Source organism: Aulostomus chinensis, chromosome 24, assembly GCF_037954235.1.
Source record: "Aulostomus chinensis isolate RoL2024-O1b breed Wild chromosome 24, RoL_Achi_v1.0, whole genome shotgun sequence".
Classification (NCBI taxonomy): Eukaryota; Metazoa; Chordata; class Actinopteri; order Syngnathiformes; family Aulostomidae; genus Aulostomus; species Aulostomus chinensis.
The window spans coordinates 2,675,905-2,695,066 of record NC_141343.1 but is presented as its reverse complement, the minus strand read 5'-3'; the positions used below and the strand labels follow the sequence as shown (position 1 = coordinate 2,695,066).

Genomic DNA, 19,162 nt, shown 5'->3' with positions numbered 1-19,162 from the left:
GTACTCACTCACTGGGCTGTTATTAAAGGTGTATTTACCCATCATTCTGCCTGGCTGCACAGACACACACTTATTGTTCTCCGCTGTCCAACTACACACACACACATACACATGGTGAAGGGGCTCTGGCAACTTTCCAGCTCAGATTCTATCCCAACGTCTCATTGCGGCTTCATTATCACTGGACCTCTCTTAACAGTGGAGAGAGAACACAGGGTGCTGTCAGCTTGGGTCAAGGGGCTAGGAAAGCATGTGTGTGTGCAGTGTATGGCCAGTGGAATGTGTGTGTGTGTGTGTGCGCGTGTGCGTGTGTGTGTGCGTGCGTGCGTGCGCGCAGTGTATGTGTTGGTGTGTATGTGTGTGTGTTCACTGAGCAAGGGTCACTCAGGGCACTTGATGTTTATATTCGTGTCTCATTCTGTCCTTGTTAAAGGATGTGTATTAAATCATGTATGCAGATGCGTGTGTGTGTGTTTGTGCTCATACATGAACGTGTGTATGTGGCTGCTCATCAGGGGAGCATATGCTTCAACAAAGCTCGCATCTGGGGACAAATTGTAATAAAATAACAATCAAAGTAAAGCTTTCAAGGCCACTTTCTTAAAAAGACCCTGTTCATAGCAGTCAACTGCTGGATATACTGCGTGTGTGTGTGTGTGTGTGTGTGTGTGTGTGTGTGGTGTGTGTGTGTCCATTTCGTTGTGCTATCAGGTCTGCTGCCTCCAGCTGAGCTTCTCTATTCTGGCCACACATATAGAAATATAGAAAACTCTTCCTCTCCTCTGGCTTTCATCCATCTCCTCCTTTTCTCTCCTTTCTTTTTGCCTTGTTGGTTCACTCAGTCTTCCTGTCCATCTGCATCGCTTCATAACTTATGCTCCTTCCTTCCTTTCTTCCCTCTACCGTCTCTCGGTATCTTCAGCAGCAGCAGCTCCTAATAGACTGTCTGTCCTGCTTATTTAACCCTCCATCCCTCTCCTCTCCTCTCCTCTCCTCTCCTCTCCTCTGCTCCCCCTCTCCTCTCCTCTCCTCTCCTCTATTCTGCTCCCCCTCTCCTCTCCTCTCCTCTCCTCTCCTCTCCTCTCCTCTCCTCTCCTCTATTCTGCTCCCCCTCTCCTCTCCTCTCCTCTCCTCTGCTCTCCTCTCCTCTCCTCTCCTCTCCTCTCCTCTCCTCTCCTCTCCTCTCCTCTCCTCTCCTCTCCTCTGCTCCCCCTCTGCCCTCCGCCCCTCCTTGGCATGGCAGCCTGTCATTAGTTCTGAGCTCACAGACTCATGGCTTTAATTTTGGCCTGCTTGCTTCTCTGTCTCCAACCATTTTGTATCTGGTTTCTTCACAATTGTGCGTGTTTAGTGGCCGTAAAGCATATGTGAATGTAAGAGATGTACATATTTGTATCGTGAATGTAGAGGCGGGGTGTGTGTGTGTGTGTGTGTGTGTGTGTGTGTGTGTGTGTGTGTGTGTGTGTGTGTGTGTGTGTGCATATGAGCATACATTGTCATTCCCTGCTAAAACATTTCCACCACCCCCCATCTCACTCAAGTATAGGCATGGCTGTGTGTTTTATATTTTTATCAATGCTTGTCAAACAAAAAAGACATTTGATGAGTTGAATTTGTCACCTTTGCTCTGACTCTCCCTGCATTTCTCCTCTGCCCGTCAGGCGTACCCTTCTCTGAAGCCCCTGGCGGCTTGGACCAGGGATCTTTGCCAGCGAGTTGAACAGTTTGCACGCTGGGCAGAGACGGCCCAGCCCCCCACCTTGTTCTGGCTCTCTGGCTTCACCTTCCCCAATGGATTCCTCACCGCCGTGCTGCAGTCTTCTGCACGACAGAATAACGTGAGCATTCACACGATCACAGGCACAGTAAATCGGTGCATGAGAAACACTGCTTGTTTTGACTTTAATTGATACACTCACACCTTTTACTGTTGGTTGTATCGTCTCAGCACATGAATCAGGAATCAATATCAGAGGCTTCGGTCAGTGTGTGTGTTCCTCAGACACTTGTGCACTCTTATCAACTCCATTCAAACTGTGCTAAGCTATGCAAGGTTGCAGAGCTGTGACATTCACCATCAAGGACGCGTTCTAGCCATTAAATGCTTTTGAAAAACCAGCAATGTCTTTTTCCAGCAATTATGGCACCGTTACTCAATGTAGTCTACAGGTACAGTAATTTTACTATTCTCTTGTGATAAAACTGCACGCCGAACCATCTGTTGTTACATGTGGTTTTTTGGTACTTTGAGCACCACAAGTTATACTGCTGTCCATGCTCAATACATAAACATTGGTGTATTTGGACTACAGGTGTTTTTTGCGCACCTCAGGTTTGACTTGCTGGTTCTAGAAGGATAAATGGTGCTACAGGCAAGAAGAAATCTAATCACCGGGGAATTGTTACAAATGTCTAGATTTCCCCAGATAACTCAAGTCCTGTGTGATCAATCCTCCAAATATTAATATTACAACAGAATTTAGGAAGCTGGCAAGTAACTGCCTGGGGGCTCTGAGGCTGAGACCACCCCATGATGTAGCCTGTCACTCAAAAATAAAAGACATCACGTCAGCATGTGTCCCTCACCCCTGTGAGACCTGTTGGAACTTCGTCCTGTCCATCCATCATCTGACACAAGTGTTGGTGCAGGTATCAGTGGACACGCTCTCCTGGGAGTTCATCGTGTCCACCATAGACGACAACAACCTCCTCCACCCACCCAAGGTGACCCCCCTGCACATATCAGCTGTCAGCACCACTCGCCATTTTATTTTTCGCTTCTACTCAAATAAACTCCATTTTCTGCCTCTGCAAAACACATTTTTATTCAGCGCAGCATGCCACTACTCTTCCTCAGATGCACTCTCACATTCAGATGTGAGGGAGAATGTTTTCATTTGTGTAGCAGCTTCCTCTCGTCTCTCACTCTGATTGTACGTCTTAATTTCTCTCTCAGCCTTTGTTCCCCTATGGATCAACTCATTCTGCTCCCTCCGTGTCACTCTGGCATTTATTCCCCCAACCACTGCACACTTCCAGCCCTTCCTGTCTTTTGTGCTGCCTCTTGCTTCTTTGTAGCTCTCTTACACACACACACACACACCCCACCTCTATTCTTCCTTTCTTCATTACCTAATTGACTTGGTTGTCTATCAAACTTTTTTTTTTGTCTCTGAGCTGTTTGCAAAATGTCACCTCCAATCGTGTGGTTTTACCTCTCATTCCTCCTCTCCCTGCCCCTCCAGGATGGAGTGTTTGTTCGTGGTCTGTACCTGGAGGGGGCCGGTTGGGATAAAAAGAACTCATGTCTGGTGGAGGCTGAACCCATGCGGATGGTCTGTCCCGTCCCTACCATCCACTTCAAACCTGTGGAAAACCGCAAGAAGATGGCCAAGAGTGAGCTGAATTCCTTACTCAGTCCCACCCACTGTCTCTCCACTTCCTCTGCTTTGTCTTCTTTTCTTAATTATACATGATTCATCTTAGTTTTTTTTTCCTTCTGTGTGTTTGTGGTCAGTGATGTCATGCCCTGTCTCAACTTTCTGTCTGGTTGTGTGTGTAGGCATGTACCTGTGTCCTTGTTACTACTTCCCCGTGCGTTCGGGCAGGGCAGGCCGAGCTTCTTTTGTGGTCGCCGTTGAACTGAAATCTGGAGCTGTGACGCCAGAACACTGGATCAAGAGAGGGACCGCTCTTCTCATGAGCCTGGACAACTAAGTGAACCGACAACAGTCTATTAGGAGCTGCTGCTGCTGAAGATACCGAGAGACGGTAGAGGGAAGAAAGGAAGGAAGGAGCATAAGTTATGAAGCGATGCAGATGGACAGGAAGACTGAGTGAACCAACAAGGCAAAAAGAAAGGAGAGAAAAGGAGGAGATGGATGAAAGCCAGAGGAGAGGAAGAGTTTTCTATATTTCTATATGTGTGGCCAGAATAGAGAAGCTCAGCTGGAGGCAGCAGACCTGATAGCACAACGAAATGGACACACACACACACACACACACACACACACACACACACATATATACTGGTTCTTTTGACACCTGCTGTTCTGATCTGTTTGCAGTCTGGTAGTACATTTGCACCTGGTATTAATATGCCTTTGCAGCGTGTCTGTCCCACTCAGCGAAACATCTTCTTCTACTGATAAATGTCTGCAGAAGCAGCGGCAGACTAAAGAACAAGATTCTTGCCCTTTGTGAAGTTGTGCTGTTGTATTGATGGACTTCTGCTTGCTTTTCAAAGCCGGGGAAGAAGCTGCCTTCAACAGCTGGAATACCGACCGAAACAGAGGAGAGAAGTTTTAAACATGTCTAAGGTTTGTCCTCCTAGACACTGTGAATGACGCCATCTTTATTTTTTATCTTCATGTTTAAAAGGGCCACTGTAGAGCTGAAAAGTGACATGGATGCACGGAGAACATCCATCCGTCCGCCCATCCATCCTTTTTCTACCACCTATCCTATTAAGGGTCGCGGGGGGGTGGAGCCTATCCTAGCAGCCTTTGGGCGAGAGGGGGTTCACCCTGGACAGGTCACCAGTCCATGGCAGGGCCAACACATAGAGACAGACAACCATTGGCTCTCCCAGCCACGCCTACAGTCAATTTAGAGTCTGGATTAACCTGGTCCCTCTTGATGTCTTTGGACTGTGGAGGAAGCTGGAGTACCAGAGAGAACCCAGCAGGAACAGGGAGAACATGGAGACTCACCCAGAAAGACCCCGTGCTGCAGCCGGGGCTCCACCCACAACCTTCTTGATGGGGGGCGACAGTGCTGACCACCACAGGAGAATAGTAAATGGTCATTCTTTGACACGCTGACGTCAGCTGACCTGAACCAGGTGGGCCTCACCCATGAAATGTTGTCACACACACTCCTGTTCTTATAAGCTGTGGGATTTCTTAGGCCTCCATTTCATTTTACAGACGCTACAGAAACCTGGTGGCTAACAGAAGGCACCAAGCAAGTTTGCATAGTTCTGTTCCCTTGTATCAAAGTTTTCAGTTAAATCCCTTAAACAAGGTCAGTGGCTCATGAGAGGTTATTTTCTACTAAATAAAACACATCCGTTAAGGCCACACTTGTGCATTATGAAGCATGTATGAGCCTTAAAAATGGCGGTTGCTAACAAGAGGCTAAAGGAGACGATAAACACGCTGAAAACAGAAGAAGTGTGAAGCTTAGTGGTGGTTAAGTCGTGCACCTGCGGTGGCGCTCCTGCATAGCCTGTTAGCTTTGAATGCCCAGCAGGTGTAATTACGCTGGAAAAAATGATTCATGAGTGGAGAGGAAGAGCAGAGTGTGCAGGTCCCTGATGTGTACCTGGCTTCGCCAGCATCGCTGGTCCCAAGTTCCAAGAGGTACACGTCAGGGACAAGGAGTTACACCCAGCCTGACAAAGAGTCCTGTGAACAAATAAATGCAAAAGAACATTTCATGAATGAGGCCGCTTCTTTTTTTGCCAGATGTCAGCCGGCGTTAGCGTTCCCACGCTGGCCCCCTTTATGTTTTATTAGCAACTCGATACTTGGCTCCGTCTGCACCCAGCGACTTGTCTTGTCGTTTCAGAGTAATAAATAATCTGACGATCTGTTATTGATTTTGATCAACTCTATGTGAATGTAATGCATAAAGCATGAAAACAGTTGTCATATTGAATTTAAGCCACATTTGCGCTGCTCCAATTTTAGAAAATACTGAATGTCCAGAAATATCACCAGGATTTGTTTTTTTTATCTCTATATTTTTTGGCCTCAGACATTCACATCCTCCTCCCTGAGATCCAGAGAAACCTTTCAAACACATGCAGGCACACATCCAAACAATGTGGTTAATCAAGGTGAGGCATTTTTATGCAAATTCACATTTCCTCTGAGCTGAAAAAAAAAAAAAAAAACAGCGCTGGAGAATAAGAGAGGGAGCGAAGGAGAAATGAAGCTATTCAAACAAATGAATTTTAATGACGCTTTGCAGACGAGACGTCAGCGTTGTGAGATAGAAAAGCTCGGACTTCCCCACTGGTGAAGGACTCAGCCCAAACTCCTGAAAGGGAGGGAGAGAAAAACAAGAGAGGGAGCCTGGAGAATGTGAGCTGGGAGGAAGAATGGTCCAGTAATGAGAGAGGGGGGAACCAGAGAAGGAGGAGGGGAGGGGGCTGAGTTCAAGGTTGTATTCAGACTTAAGGATTGCCCCCCCCCCCCCCCCCCCGAAAGACCAAACAGACTTCCTCTGGGTTTAAGAGCCTCTTTATCAGCCCCAGGTCTCCTTCTCTGAGACTCCGGTGGTCTCCAGTTGGGTGGGAGATGGAGCAACATGCTGAATTCAAATTCAAATGGGCTCATTCTCAGGCCCGGCTGGAACATAAATATCAGAGGTCGGCGCTGGTTCTTGATGAATGGAAGCTTCAGTGGAAGAGAAATGGAGCACACGTGGAGTGGAAACGTGTTCACAAATACAATATCCGAAATCCACTACGCTCCTAAATCATGGAACACATTCAGTGTTGTGGGGGGGGGGGGCACCTCTCCTCAAGTATTTGGCGAAATCGCTAGATTTCATCAGGACGTTAAAAACGAATGTTTGTATCGTCTTCAAGTCTGCCATGATGCAGTAAAGTCCTGTACATTTCATGCAATCATGAAAAACCTGGAAAAGTCCCAGAATTTGAAAATGGCAATTTCTTCCGGGCCTTGACTGAATTTAAATTTATTTCTGAAGATTAAGAGTTTAGAGAAAATCTATTCCAAATACAGAGTCAAGTCCATCTTTGTTAGATTCTCTGGTGGCAGCAGATGTTTGAGAGCAGCAAAGTTTAGTAGTAAAACTCTTTGAGTCCTGTGTTCCGTCAAGTTTTACTGCACATTGTAGTAGGAGGATGTACACGCTGATCTGATTATACTGCGTCTGATTGAGCGTGTTACGATCTCGATCGCCTGCCCAACCTTCTCTCGCCTCCCTCTTAGTTTCAGTGGGTCTTGACAGGATTATCTCCAACTTTGGATTCCTCAAGTGGCTCTGGGTTCTCCTACCAGCTCGGGCTGAGAGCTCGACTCTTGAGCTCAATAATGGAACAAGTTTTACAGTGTGTGTTTGCCAGTGACTACGGAGGCGGGGCAGTTAATGTCCAAGAGTCTTCCACCGAAAATAAACCTGCATGAGGGAAGAGAGAAAGGAGAGGGAGGGAAGGAGGGAGGAGGAGGAAAGCAAAGAGCCCTTCAACGGGGACAGGAGGGAAAGAGTCTCCGTTTCAATGGAATAAAAACTGCGCAGTTTCTTGACGGACCGGGTGCGCAGACGGCAGCGGATCGTTGGTGTCTTGTGAAATGTTTTCGGATGGTTGGAAGCTCCGCTGACCGCAGCCTTTCACACCAGATGGCTCCCGTGGAGGAGAAAGAAGGAGAGAGAGCGAGAAGAGAGCTGTGCAATGATTTGGATCGGCGATTTGACTGTGCAGGGATGCGAGCTGAGTGATGAGTGGACCCGTCATGCCTTGCCCATGGGCCGACACATCCACTCTGAATCGTGTGTCGACGTTTGCACCTAAACCCGTTACGGATGTTGAATGGGATTTGGTGTTTTTTCCTTTTTTTTGGAGGGAGGGTGAGAGTGAGAGGGCTTTTAGGGGACTGCGTCATCCGTGGCAAAGGAGATGAGCTGCTTTACAGATTTTTCCACTATAGCGCTGATTCGAGCAGGAGAGCCACCTCCCCGTTGGATCCAGGATGTCTGATCCACGGTAAGATGGGAAGACGCCAGCGGCTCCGCCAGGCTCCCCTGCTGCTGGCATGTCAGCCTCCACCGTTACCTAATAGTAGCAGGGAGACTCCATTGAAAACAGCGGGGAAGAACCCTGTTCATGAGAGAGAGAGCACAAGTTGAGGAGGGACGTTCAGCCGCTGGGAGAGCAGACTTGATTGAAATAGTCCAGGAAACTCGAGGTGCTGCAGAAATGTCCCTGTCCGTGTTTGTGCTTGAGGGGCGATGCGACTGCAGCCGCCAGTGTCTCAACTTTTAAGTGAAAATGAAAGTTTTCACATCAATGGTGGCTGGTTTTGTCTGTCTGAGCCCAAAATTCATAGTGCAACTGACGTTGGTGATGTCATGTTTTTTACGGCAAGGAAGGAATAGTTTACGGGAAGGTAGGTCTGGTGATGTCGCAATAACCCCCCACCCCCTACCCCGAGCCCCCATGTGTAAAACCCTTAAACACGTAGAGAGAGAGAGAGAAAATACAGGATAAGAGGCGGTTTTGGTCGCGTGTGAGGGGTAACGTGGGAGTCGCGGTGTCCAGATTAGGGTTTGAATGGCGGATTATTGGATGAGACGAGGAGGGCTCGCTGCTGCTGCTGCTCGAGGAAGGAGTGTCGCATTTTCTTTCTGAAATGTCATGTGGTTAAGTTGTGGCGGGTTTCTACAATTTCCAGGAAGAGCGTTTGAATTTTCTTCCATGTTTCTCCCCCCCGTCTCCACCCCTCTCTTACAGTAGCGCTGACGGCATCTCGCCACTGGGTGGCGCCCCAGCAAAGGAAATATGTCGTTTTTGAACACCATTTGTTATATTGGACAATTCGATTTTTCATTATTATTTTTGTTATTATGGGCATTTTGTGTTGCAGCAGGCTTAAAAAAACAAACAAACAAGTGAACAAATACATTTACAAAGAAGAAAGCGACAGAAAAACAAAGCAGGTGAGTTGTGCACAGGTTTGAGTCACACCTGCTCACAACCGTCTCATCCAGAGCACCAATTTAGTGACCAGGTCACGACTGTCAACAGTACAGCATCAGCGCCGTCAAGGCCGAAACTGCAATCTTCTTCTCTTAATTGAGCCCTTTGGGATCAGTTCCCTCAAGGAAATTGAATTTCCAGTAGCAAAAAGAAGATAATACACTCACAAATAAATATATATATATATATATATATATATATATATATATATATATATATATATATATATATACAATATTCAGATAAAAAGAAATCAGATAAAAACAAAATGTAAGGAACTCCTTAAAATTAGCGAATCGCTGATTTGACCTTTTCTGCCTTGTCTGGGGAGCACCTGACCGTGACTCTTGTGTACCAAAGTTGCCACACCAGGAGACGATGGAAAATGAGAGGACAGGCTCAGGAAAAACGGTTCGGATTTAATTTGGTATTTGGCAAACAAGTGCAGCCGGCCTTTTTGAGCGATAATAAAGGATTTTTGTCCAATCTGTAACGGTTGTCAATGGCACGGCCCAAATATTTGCAACTACTTCCACCATCTGATCCTTGTCTACAAGACAAGGTGTCACAACCAGCGCCGGGTTAAACGCCATCACATTAAACGTGAAAGAAGACACGAGAAACGATGCAACAAAATGACAACACAACAAACCTTCAACATGATTTCTGAGGCATAAAGCAAAGGTTTCGGCCTGACAGTTGTAACCCTAAATTCTTAAGTTGTTTTTAAAAAAAATCATTTTCAATCAATTGGTGTAAATAAAATCGGGTTAGAAATGAGCACATTTTGATCGTTGCTACTAAGAGATTGGTGGATATTAACAGTACAGAAATGACACTTTCGAAATGTGCTAAGATACAGTGAAGAATAATAAACATGTCCAAGTTTTTCGTCGTACTTTAACGATAAGATCGTTTATCTTAACCTCAGGGACACATTTTCCTATTATGGGGGTTTCCTGTTTAATATTCATGTCTTATTTTGAATTGGAGTTCTCTAATTTTCCTTTCAGGGTCGTGGGGGGCGGAGCCTATCCAGCAGTCTTCGGGCGAGAAGTCTTTCAATTTTGTTAGCAATTAATATCTATTGGAGAGAGTAAATACAGTTTTCCAGCTCTGTCCGTTTACGTTCAACAGGTATTTCTCGGTGACTGAGTGAGTTTAAACGGAGGCTGTTCACTTGGCCCAGGATTGTAAATATTCCGCTAATGTTCCTGCTTACACGCGGATACGCAGATTCCGACGAGCGGAGGTTGTCAGAACTGCCGGAACTGAAGTTCGTTGACGTTGTTTCCGTCCAGTCCGGTTAAACTATCGCTGCGTCCGAATTGCCAAGTAGGTCGAAGGCTGTCCGAAACGTCAACTGGCACGAGTAGCCACCTACTTCGCAACCCGAATTGCAGCCTAAACACGCCCACATTGTAGGTCGGTTCAGGTGCATCCTACGGAGCAACCTATGGCCCACAATGCACCGTGGACTTCTTCTTCTTCGTCCCCTAAAAACTTGTGGACCCGCAAGCCAAGTTTGCACCACCAACAGTCTCCCATTCTCATGCAGCACGAACATTTATAGTCGTTGTTGATGACTAAAGGTGTGTTCACACCAAACGTGACGCGGTGTGAACACACCTTTACAGGTGCGTTCATGTGCTGAATAATAGAGAATGAGTTAAAGGGGTGTTCAGAGTGGAGTGCAGTACAAAATCAGGCCAGCAGGTGGGGCTTTCGTTGGTGCTGTCTACCTAATTGTGGTATCTGTGCTCTGCCAGCAGAGGTCGTGCTTCACCACCAATCTTCGAGGGCAGGGATGTTAAAACTTTTTTCACTGTGGGCCACAAACAAGACGGGCCACACACTAGAGGTGATCGTGTCTTAAAGTTAGCAAAATCGATCAATTGTAGGTTAATTATGCTTGATAATTGAATAGACTTGAAGAAAAGAATAAAACACAGCTTTCCACAATGTTTATATCATTTATTTTCTTTGGAAAAGGGTTGGCAGCTCCTCTCAAAGCAGCAGGCTCGGGTTGCTCCTGAGTCAGTCTGGTGATGCCTTCACAGCACTTAAGGAAGGGGGGGAAAGGGGATGAGGATATTTCAGACTTGTTATGCAAATAGGTTATTGGGCTTATTAGCACACCAACTAACATTTGTTAGAAAATGTTATCGACTTTAATGAGTACGAATTTATTAGATAATAAGGCTTATTAACATATGAATTAATAATAAATTGACCCTTCCCCGAATGTCCGAAGCGGGCAGCTGAAGCACCATTTCAGCCTCTTCCTCTGACGAAAAATCACTTCCTGGCCATCTTTTCTCGCTCTGCCGCGTTCACCGGGTTCAAGGACTACAGCGCTGCTTTACGCAGCCAAGCTAACTTGACGCACCGCCGGTGCGATACGTCAGCGCGCTGTAGCGGCCGGCTAACGAACGTGCCTATGTGGCAGCCATATTGGTTGGGTCAACTTTCCCATTAAGGCAATGTATTGCACACTGAAAATAAATCATAACTTGCTCATTTTATAACCGATTTTCATGTGGGTAACTTTTTTGTCAACGTCAACACGTGCTGTTACTACAGTAGATTAAACTAAAAGATATGAAATACGGGAAAAGGCTTTTTAATCAAAAAAGCCTAAAATTGTATTTATTTTATTGTATTCCTCATTGACTCCAGGGGCCAAAAAATATTTTGCATTTAGCAATTTTATGTATACATGAAAGATAAATGTGTATTTATATTTACTTGTAATCAAAAGGAAAAATTTATGTGTAACCCCCCTCCATAGAGTAGAATTTATGAACAATTATACAAGTCACAAACAATTGCATTGAAATTGTAATCCTTCATACAAAATTCATTGAAAAACTATTAACAATTCACAGTATTATTAAAGGATTTTTTTTTTGTACTTCTGTAACTTTTTCACAATGTTATTTATATTTTGCTAATCAAGATCAATGAAGTTACTATATATGGTCCCTTGCCAGTCTAGGGTAAAAAAAAAAAATCCCATATGTATGTATAAATGCTTGTACAATAGCTAATATTAATCATTTAGTATTTGGCTGTCAAGCTGCTAGCTTACGAGAGTGCTTTGCTCGTAGCCAAGTAAGTTCTCAGACGAGAAGCTCTCAACAAGATTAAATAATGAAAAAATAGAGCCAAAAAAAAAATTATACTTGTGAAAGGTTATTCCAACTTTCCGTGACTCAATTGTACGGCGTTGTGAGCAACCGTCGGCAGCACAATGAGCCGGCATCGTTATTTTAGTGCTTTCGCTCCGTCCACATCCATTAAAGCTGGGTGAGTTTGACCCGACTAGCTTAGCCTCGCTGTAGGCACGCCGCTCCAAGGGGTGTGTCGTATCTGCTCATTTATATCTATGGGTGCACAAGCCTCATGCTGTTGCCCGTGAAACCCTCTTGCTCCGTACCGTTTTTTTCGTCTGTTTATTGGCTAAAAGAATGTCTACTTTATATTCGGAAATAATCTCATAGGCTGGTGTCAAGTGTCAATCAAGTGATTCATGGTCCGCTCTGTAAACTGGGTCTGGTTGAGGTTTCAGCCCTGCGGCTCAACAAGCCAGGCCCTGATTGACTCAGCCTGCTATTGATGTGTTCAGCAGAGAGGGGTAAGTTAGCATGGCGACCGTGACCGTGGAGTGGCGCCAGCACTCCAGTGACACACTGAAGATAAAGAGTTCAGCAGGGAATGCTGTAAATTCTACTTCTTTGGAGTCTTACGTATTAAGTTAATGCCGATAGTTTGAAGGTGATGACGTTGGGAGCACGAAGTTAGTATGTGGGTATTGCTTGCTGGTTGCCTAGCAACATTTTAACTCAACTCTGGCCACAAGTAACTTTATTCATCGTGATTGGGTGTTTATTAATCGTTACACCTCCAGGTTTCGAATGAGGTTTAACATGATCGGATACATTGTTGCCGCTAAAATCCGTCGTATTTGGACGTTGTTTACGCGCTGTACCGCCACGTGGGCCATATTCCATTATATTTTTAGAATATGCTGCGGGCCAATTAAAATTGGACCACGGGCTGCAGTTGGCCCAGGGGCCGTAGTTTGGACACCCCTGTTCTAGGGTGTCTGAATGGTACCGCCGTGTTTAGGTTGTAGAAGTAGGTCGTAGCAGTAGGACGTAGGTTGCCGCTTGGCAATTCAGACGCAGCCTCAATGTCTTCTTAAGTGCGTCCATGAAAGAAAGTTAACCGTTACTCCAGTGTTTCATTATTTTGGTACGACAAGTTAAATTATTAAAAGTTATATTTGAGAAGTCCCACGAGCGTTAGCGCGCTCGTTAGCAGGCTACGTGCTAGCATGAGAGCGAGCCTATTTCCGTAAACAACCGTGAATCCGCGTGACGTAAGGTTGCTAACTATTGCTTTTTAAAATCTTCCGATTCAAAATGATGCCTGTCAAATAAAGACAACAAGAAATGCTCCTTAAGTCTGTCAACTATGGTTCTATTTCATATCAGGTCAGCACGCCACCGTATGGGTCCTTCTCTCCGAGGATGAGCTGTTTGAGGAGACAATTAGAAAATGAACGCCTCCGCCCTTTGGGCGCAATCAGAGCCTACAAATACAGCTGCGCTATCACCTGCCCAGTCTCTTTTTCTCCTCCTGGAGACGGTTTGTGTGAGTATGGTTTTCAGATTGAGACAGAACATTGTTTGATTTGCCTTCTTCTTCCAGATTCTGCTTAATTCTTGCGGTAAGAGAAGAAGAGTGCGTGGATCCTTGTGTGGCGCTGTGGGGAGGCTCTTTTCACGGAGGGGAGAACCCTTCCTCACAGCTGTATTTTTGTAAAACAAAAAAAAAGGAAAACCAAGGTAAGGGGACTTACCTGTGTTGAGCTGAGAGGAGCCGCTGCATCCGGAAGGTCGTACGCTGCCTGAGGCTTTTTTGTTGTTGTTGTTTGTCGTGCTGAGAGTAGCCCCTGCGTGTGGGAGGTCGCACGCCACCTGAGGCTTTGTTTCATTCCCTTGGTTCACCTGGACAGTCTTGGCTTGCCAAACCATGTCTCAGGATGGCAAGGTTTTTGCTCTCCATCCCGTGCCCTTGGCCAGGCCCATCAGCAGGCTGAGCTGGAGCCACAGGTGGTGTGTGAACCGCCGCTCGAGGAAGGAGGACGGCACTCACGGAAGAGGAAGCGCCCAGCGGAGCTTGAGCAGCTACAGCGGCAGGTGCAGTCTATGCAGGATGCCCTTCAGGAGCTGGTGCATGCACAGCGTCCTGTGGGGCTGCATACCATGACCAGGCCAGATCCTGGGGACTGGGATAGGGATCCAGATGTGCTGTCTATTGCAGCCTCTGACAGTTTGGAAGGTCTGCACGACCCCCAGTCCGAGGAGGATGGGGGATGCTTCTGTGCCTGAGCAATTGGACCCTTCTGATAGAGCTGTGATTGCGAGGGCGGCAGCACACGCACAGCTGTCCTGCCAAGCCCCGCTTCCAGCTACTTCAGTGTTTGACAGGGGCTCACGGCAGCACAGGTCAGACAGGCTCCCTGTCCTTCCTGACTTTATGTCCGAGCTGCAGGCATCATGGTGCGCTCCTAGCTCTACAGTTAACTGTGGGCAGGCACATGTGGGCCATGTGGGCCTCATGGCAGCAGCATCCCAGGTGGTGCCCCTAGGGTTGCTTCACATGTGACCTCTGCAGCGATGGCTTGCCAGGCACAGGTTGAGCCCCCACGAGGATGGCCGGAGGGCTATCCCGGTGTCCTCGACCTGTCTTCTGGCGGTGGCATGGTGGACCACTGCCCTGAGCCTCAGGGAAGGCGTTCAGTTGGGGCCAGTGTGTTCAAAGGTGACCATAACTACGGATGCCTCAGAGGCAGGCTGGGGGGCCCTATAGGCGAATCACCCAGCCCGCAACTGTTGGAGTCCCCTGTGGAGGGGTACTCACATCAACCTGCTCGAACTGGAGGCAGTGCATCGGGCCTTGGTGCGTTTCCTTCTGGTAATTCGGGGGAGGCACATGCTGGTCCGCTCAGACAATTCAACTGTGGTCGCTTACATCAACCACCAGGGGGGGCTGCGGTCAAGGTCCCTGCACGACTTGACGCACAAAATTCTCCTCTGGGCTCATGCCCAGGGTTTGTCCCTGAAGGCCGTCTACTTGCCAGGAGAGGCGAATGTGGCAGAGGATCTCCTGTCCAGGGGCGGCCCCCAGCCAGGGGAGTGGCGACTTCACCCACAGACTGTGGAAGCCACTTGGGCTTGGTTCGGGGAAGCCCAGGTGGACCTCTTAGCCTCACAAGAGACCACTCATTGCCCACTGTGGAATGAAGGTCAACCACCACCTTGGTTTAACAGTCAGTTGGCTGGTTCGGCCTCAGTCGGAGAAAAGAGACTGGGCAGGTGATAGCGCAGCTGCATTTGTAGGCTCTGATTGCACCCAAAGGGCGGAGGTGTTAATTTTCTAACTGTCTCCTGAAACAGCTCACCCTTGGAGAGAAGGACCCATACGGTGGCGGGTTGACCTTCATTCACAGAACCTTGGTTACCTTCTGTAACCATCCGTTATGTGCCAAATCAAAATTGAGAAAAAAAGAAGTGAGTGAGAAGTTTGAAAAAAAAAGGGTCAAATTCTGACTTTTGTCATTTTCAGAATAATGGAATAATGGTGTCGTGGTAGACTGAGTTAATTTAAACAGATGCTTAGTTAGAGGGAGTCGACGGCGTTTCTAATGAAGACCAAGTTAGCAACGTTCGTCTTTGTCTCATAGGTGCTGTTTATTTCTATCAGGGTCAATGAATATCAGTTGATATCGAGGTAAAGTTGCCAGTCGACCAGAGGGCCAACCTACGAAGCTTAGTGGGTTAGCGAGGTACTGTATGTTGAGACTAAAGCCAGGGTCACCTGGCTAGCTCACCATGGTAACTGATGCGGGAAACTGAACCTGGTCCGGAGCAGGTTATGTTCCAAGTTTCGGCTTAAATCAGCTATAAAAGCGCTGCCCTTTCACAAACCACCTCTTTTGAAAATGACATCACCATTGTTGAATTATCCGGTTGACCTCGGCGCAATTATTGCGCAAAGTTCCCTTCAGAGGGAGAGAGTATTGAGAGACTGCCGTCTTCCTGACGTCATCCCTATGAACACTACAGGTTCTCAGCTGACGGGCTACGTCATCAGTGCTAACTGCTGGAGCAGCTGTATGTGAGGAACTCCACAAAAAAAAGCCATGCACTCACAGTAGCACAAATTGTGTGCGTGACATTGCGTTTTGTTACACGCATTCAGTTGGTGATGCAGATCATCTGAGCAGGAGTACTGCATGCTGCGCTACTCGCAAAGTTGTACTTGCTGTCACTGAACTACTGAATATGTTTGTAGTGCTGGCCATTTGCCCTCAATGGCTATAAAAGAGGCCTTCTATATAATCTCAGGTTACATTTTCCATCCATCCATTTTCTTCCGATTATCCTTGCTGCGTCCGAATTGCCAAGTAGCAACCTCCGTCCTCCTGCTACGACCTACCACTCCAGCCTACTGCTACAACCTAAACACGGCGGCACCATTCAGACACCCTAAGATTGGTGGTGAAGCACGACCTCTGCTGGCAGAGCACAGATACCACAATTAGGTAGACAGCACCAACGAAAGCCCCACCTGCTGGCCTGATTTTGTACTGCACTCCACTCTGAACACCCCTTTAACTCATTCTCTATTATTCAGCACATGAACGCACCTGTAAAGGTGTGTTCACACCGCGTCACGTTTGGTGTGAACACACCTTTAGTCATCAACAACGACTATAAATGTTGGTGTTGCATGAGAATGGGAGACTGTTGGTGGTGCAAACTTGGATTGCCGGTCCACAAGTTTTTAGGGGACGAAGAAGAAGAAGTCCACGGTGCATTGTGGGCCATAGGTTGCTCCGTAGGATGCACCTGAACCGACCTACAATGTGGGCGTGTTTAGGCTGCAATTCAGGTTGAGAAGTAGGTCGCTACTCGTGCCAGTTGTGGTTACGGACAGCCTACGACCGACTCTGAGACCTACGATCAGACCTACTTGGCAATTGGGACGCAGCATGGATCAACCTCGTCCCCTCTTGATGTCTTTGGACTGTGGGAGGAAGCCGAAGTACTGGAGAGAACCCACGCAGGCACAGGGAGAACAAAGAAAGATCGATACCAACTATGTCTGACTGGGAATTTAGGGTTTGTCGAGTCGGCTTATTGAAAGAGAGCCTAGCTTTGAACTTGCTTCGTAGTTCCCCCTCAGTTTACCTTAGACCCATGGCGGGGGTGTGAAACCAGCCATTAAAACACTGGCACCATTAACGAGGGTCCTGCTCCGTTACGCTCATGAATATGATGGCCATCACCTGTCCTCTGCTCTTGTTTCATTTGTAAGTGGCTGCTGGGACGCGTGTCCCAATGGAAACCCCCCCAGTGGACGACTCAGTGTGACTGTTGCACCCAATCACGTGTTATAAAAAGGAATGTTAATGGCTTTTATTGTTGTTGTTTGTCTTACATGATTTGTTTTAGCCGACAAAGAAGTAGTTGCTCTCTTATAAATACTTTCATTTCCATATGCAACTTCCTCTTACAGGAAAAAAAAAATCTAGGGTCAAAGCACTTGGCTGCACCTCGCCTACTTGATGAAAAGAGTATATCTGTGATATCAGTTCAGCAGCATGTTCTTTTACTGCATGTGTAGACAGTAGTACACGTTGTAGTCGCTGCCATGTTAATCACTGAAATGCAATCTTGTGTCTTGTCCTCTAGATGGTGACACATTCATACTTTAGTGTGTTTGACTGGCAGTGTGCAGGGATGAAAATGCAGGCCGCCTCCATGTGTAGTTGTTAGATAGTTCACCACCAGTAGATAAAAACACCATCTTATGTGCTGTTGTAGTCAATGATTGTGGCTCTGATAGTCACATGACTAGACAACGGAGCCCGTTTTAATGGATCGGTGTCAGATGTCCGCCTCGACTTGATTACTGATGAGTGTCACCTCGAAATTTAGCCCCCCCATCAATTGTCTGATCTCCTCTGTTGACAGTGGACGGAGGAACGTGGCGAAGCCATGTGGGTTCGCGTCTCCAGAGCCGGCACCACCTGGCTGAGCCACCTGTACAGCTGCCCAACCTCCACCTGGCAAGATGAGACACACGTGAGCTGCACTTTTCCTGACACATTTAGCCTGAAATCAGCGTGGACGATTACAATTTGAAGGAATCGCCTGATGAAAACTTAACACGGAAAATTCACATTTGCTGCCTGAATCTATCGTGCCTCAGTTGTTAATATCAGTCATATTCTCTGGATTTTTCCAGTAGATGACGAGCAGCAGACACGTGATGCGTGTCGGTCTGTTCCCTTACGTGCTGCCTGCCGGGGGCGGGGGGGTCATCGCCTCGTCAGGTAAGACCACAGTTAACTCATCGTATTTGACCTTCATTCAACCAGGAAGTCGCATTGAGAATTTTGCAAAAGAGAAACCAGCACAAATAAGAAGTGATGGTGAAATTCCAACAAAACATAAACCATCCAGCGGCTGACACGGTGATGCAGGAGCACATGACCGGCGAGACGCATCACACTCAAGTGAGAGGATGCACACATACAAAAAAAAAGCAGTGACACTCGTCTTTTAGTCTTTTACAGTCTTTGAAATGCGTGTGTACGGGTTGAGGTGCCATTTCTGATCTGTCGCTATAGTACACACACTCACGCACACACACACAGACACACACACACTCACTCACACATTCACACACTACAGATGAACGTCATCATTTCTGCCTACCTTAATTAACCTAACACCAGCTCAGCTCAGTTTCATTTTCACACACGCTCACATTTTCTGGCACACACCCATGCCCTTCTCACTCACTGTTTTGGTGTCCGTCTTCAGGACGGACACACACACACACACACACACACACACACACACACACACAAAACCCCTCTAATACCAGTGTCTCCCAGGACCCACGAGGCTCCCACACCTGGGCTTTTCCATCACTTAGCCTGCTCGGCTTTATTACACATTTACAGCTGGTCATGAATCAGGTCCATTACACACATGAATACACGTTCTCTCTCTCACACACACACACACACGGACACAGTCTTGTTTAATACTCAATAGACACCATCCACACGCACACACACATCCATACAAAGCCCCGTCTGGCTGCAAGTTCTAACGGAACAGACAGCCTGAGGTGAAGTGGAGGAATATAGCGACGTGTTCTCTCTGTACATGAGAGGACATCACGCCCATTGGCTTGTCCTGTAGGAATGAGTGCAGTATTATCTTGATCCGTTTATTGCCGTTTGAATCCCACTGGAACGTAAAGCTCCGTTCCCACTGAGCCACAAACCCACTAACACCCAGCTTTTTTCTGTAATGGGAGCAGCTTTAATCGCCATACATT

At 47.0% G+C, this 19,162-nt stretch overlaps 2 protein-coding genes across 3 annotated transcripts in view; both read left to right on the top strand.

The window, feature by feature from the left end:
• dnah2 (dynein, axonemal, heavy chain 2) overlaps positions 1–5,696 on the top strand; it is a 67,782-nt gene extending 62,086 nt beyond the window's left edge. For both annotated transcript variants that reach the window (XM_086196584.1, XM_086196586.1), the window contains 4 exons: positions 1,662–1,838; positions 2,650–2,724; positions 3,246–3,396; positions 3,563–5,696. In XM_086196584.1, the coding sequence (XP_086052710.1) occupies positions 1,662–1,838; positions 2,650–2,724; positions 3,246–3,396; positions 3,563–3,717 (558 nt within the window). In that variant the 3' untranslated portion in view covers positions 3,718–5,696. The remainder of the gene's footprint in view (positions 1–1,661; positions 1,839–2,649; positions 2,725–3,245; positions 3,397–3,562) is intronic.
• A 1,523-nt stretch (positions 5,697–7,219) lies between these two features.
• kdm6ba (lysine (K)-specific demethylase 6B, a) overlaps positions 7,220–19,162 on the top strand; it is a 106,212-nt gene continuing 94,269 nt past the window's right edge. Inside the window, exons 1-3 of the mRNA XM_086196793.1 lie at positions 7,220–7,738; positions 17,782–17,892; positions 18,056–18,143. The gene's annotated coding sequence lies outside the window, so the exon portion shown is untranslated. The remainder of the gene's footprint in view (positions 7,739–17,781; positions 17,893–18,055; positions 18,144–19,162) is intronic.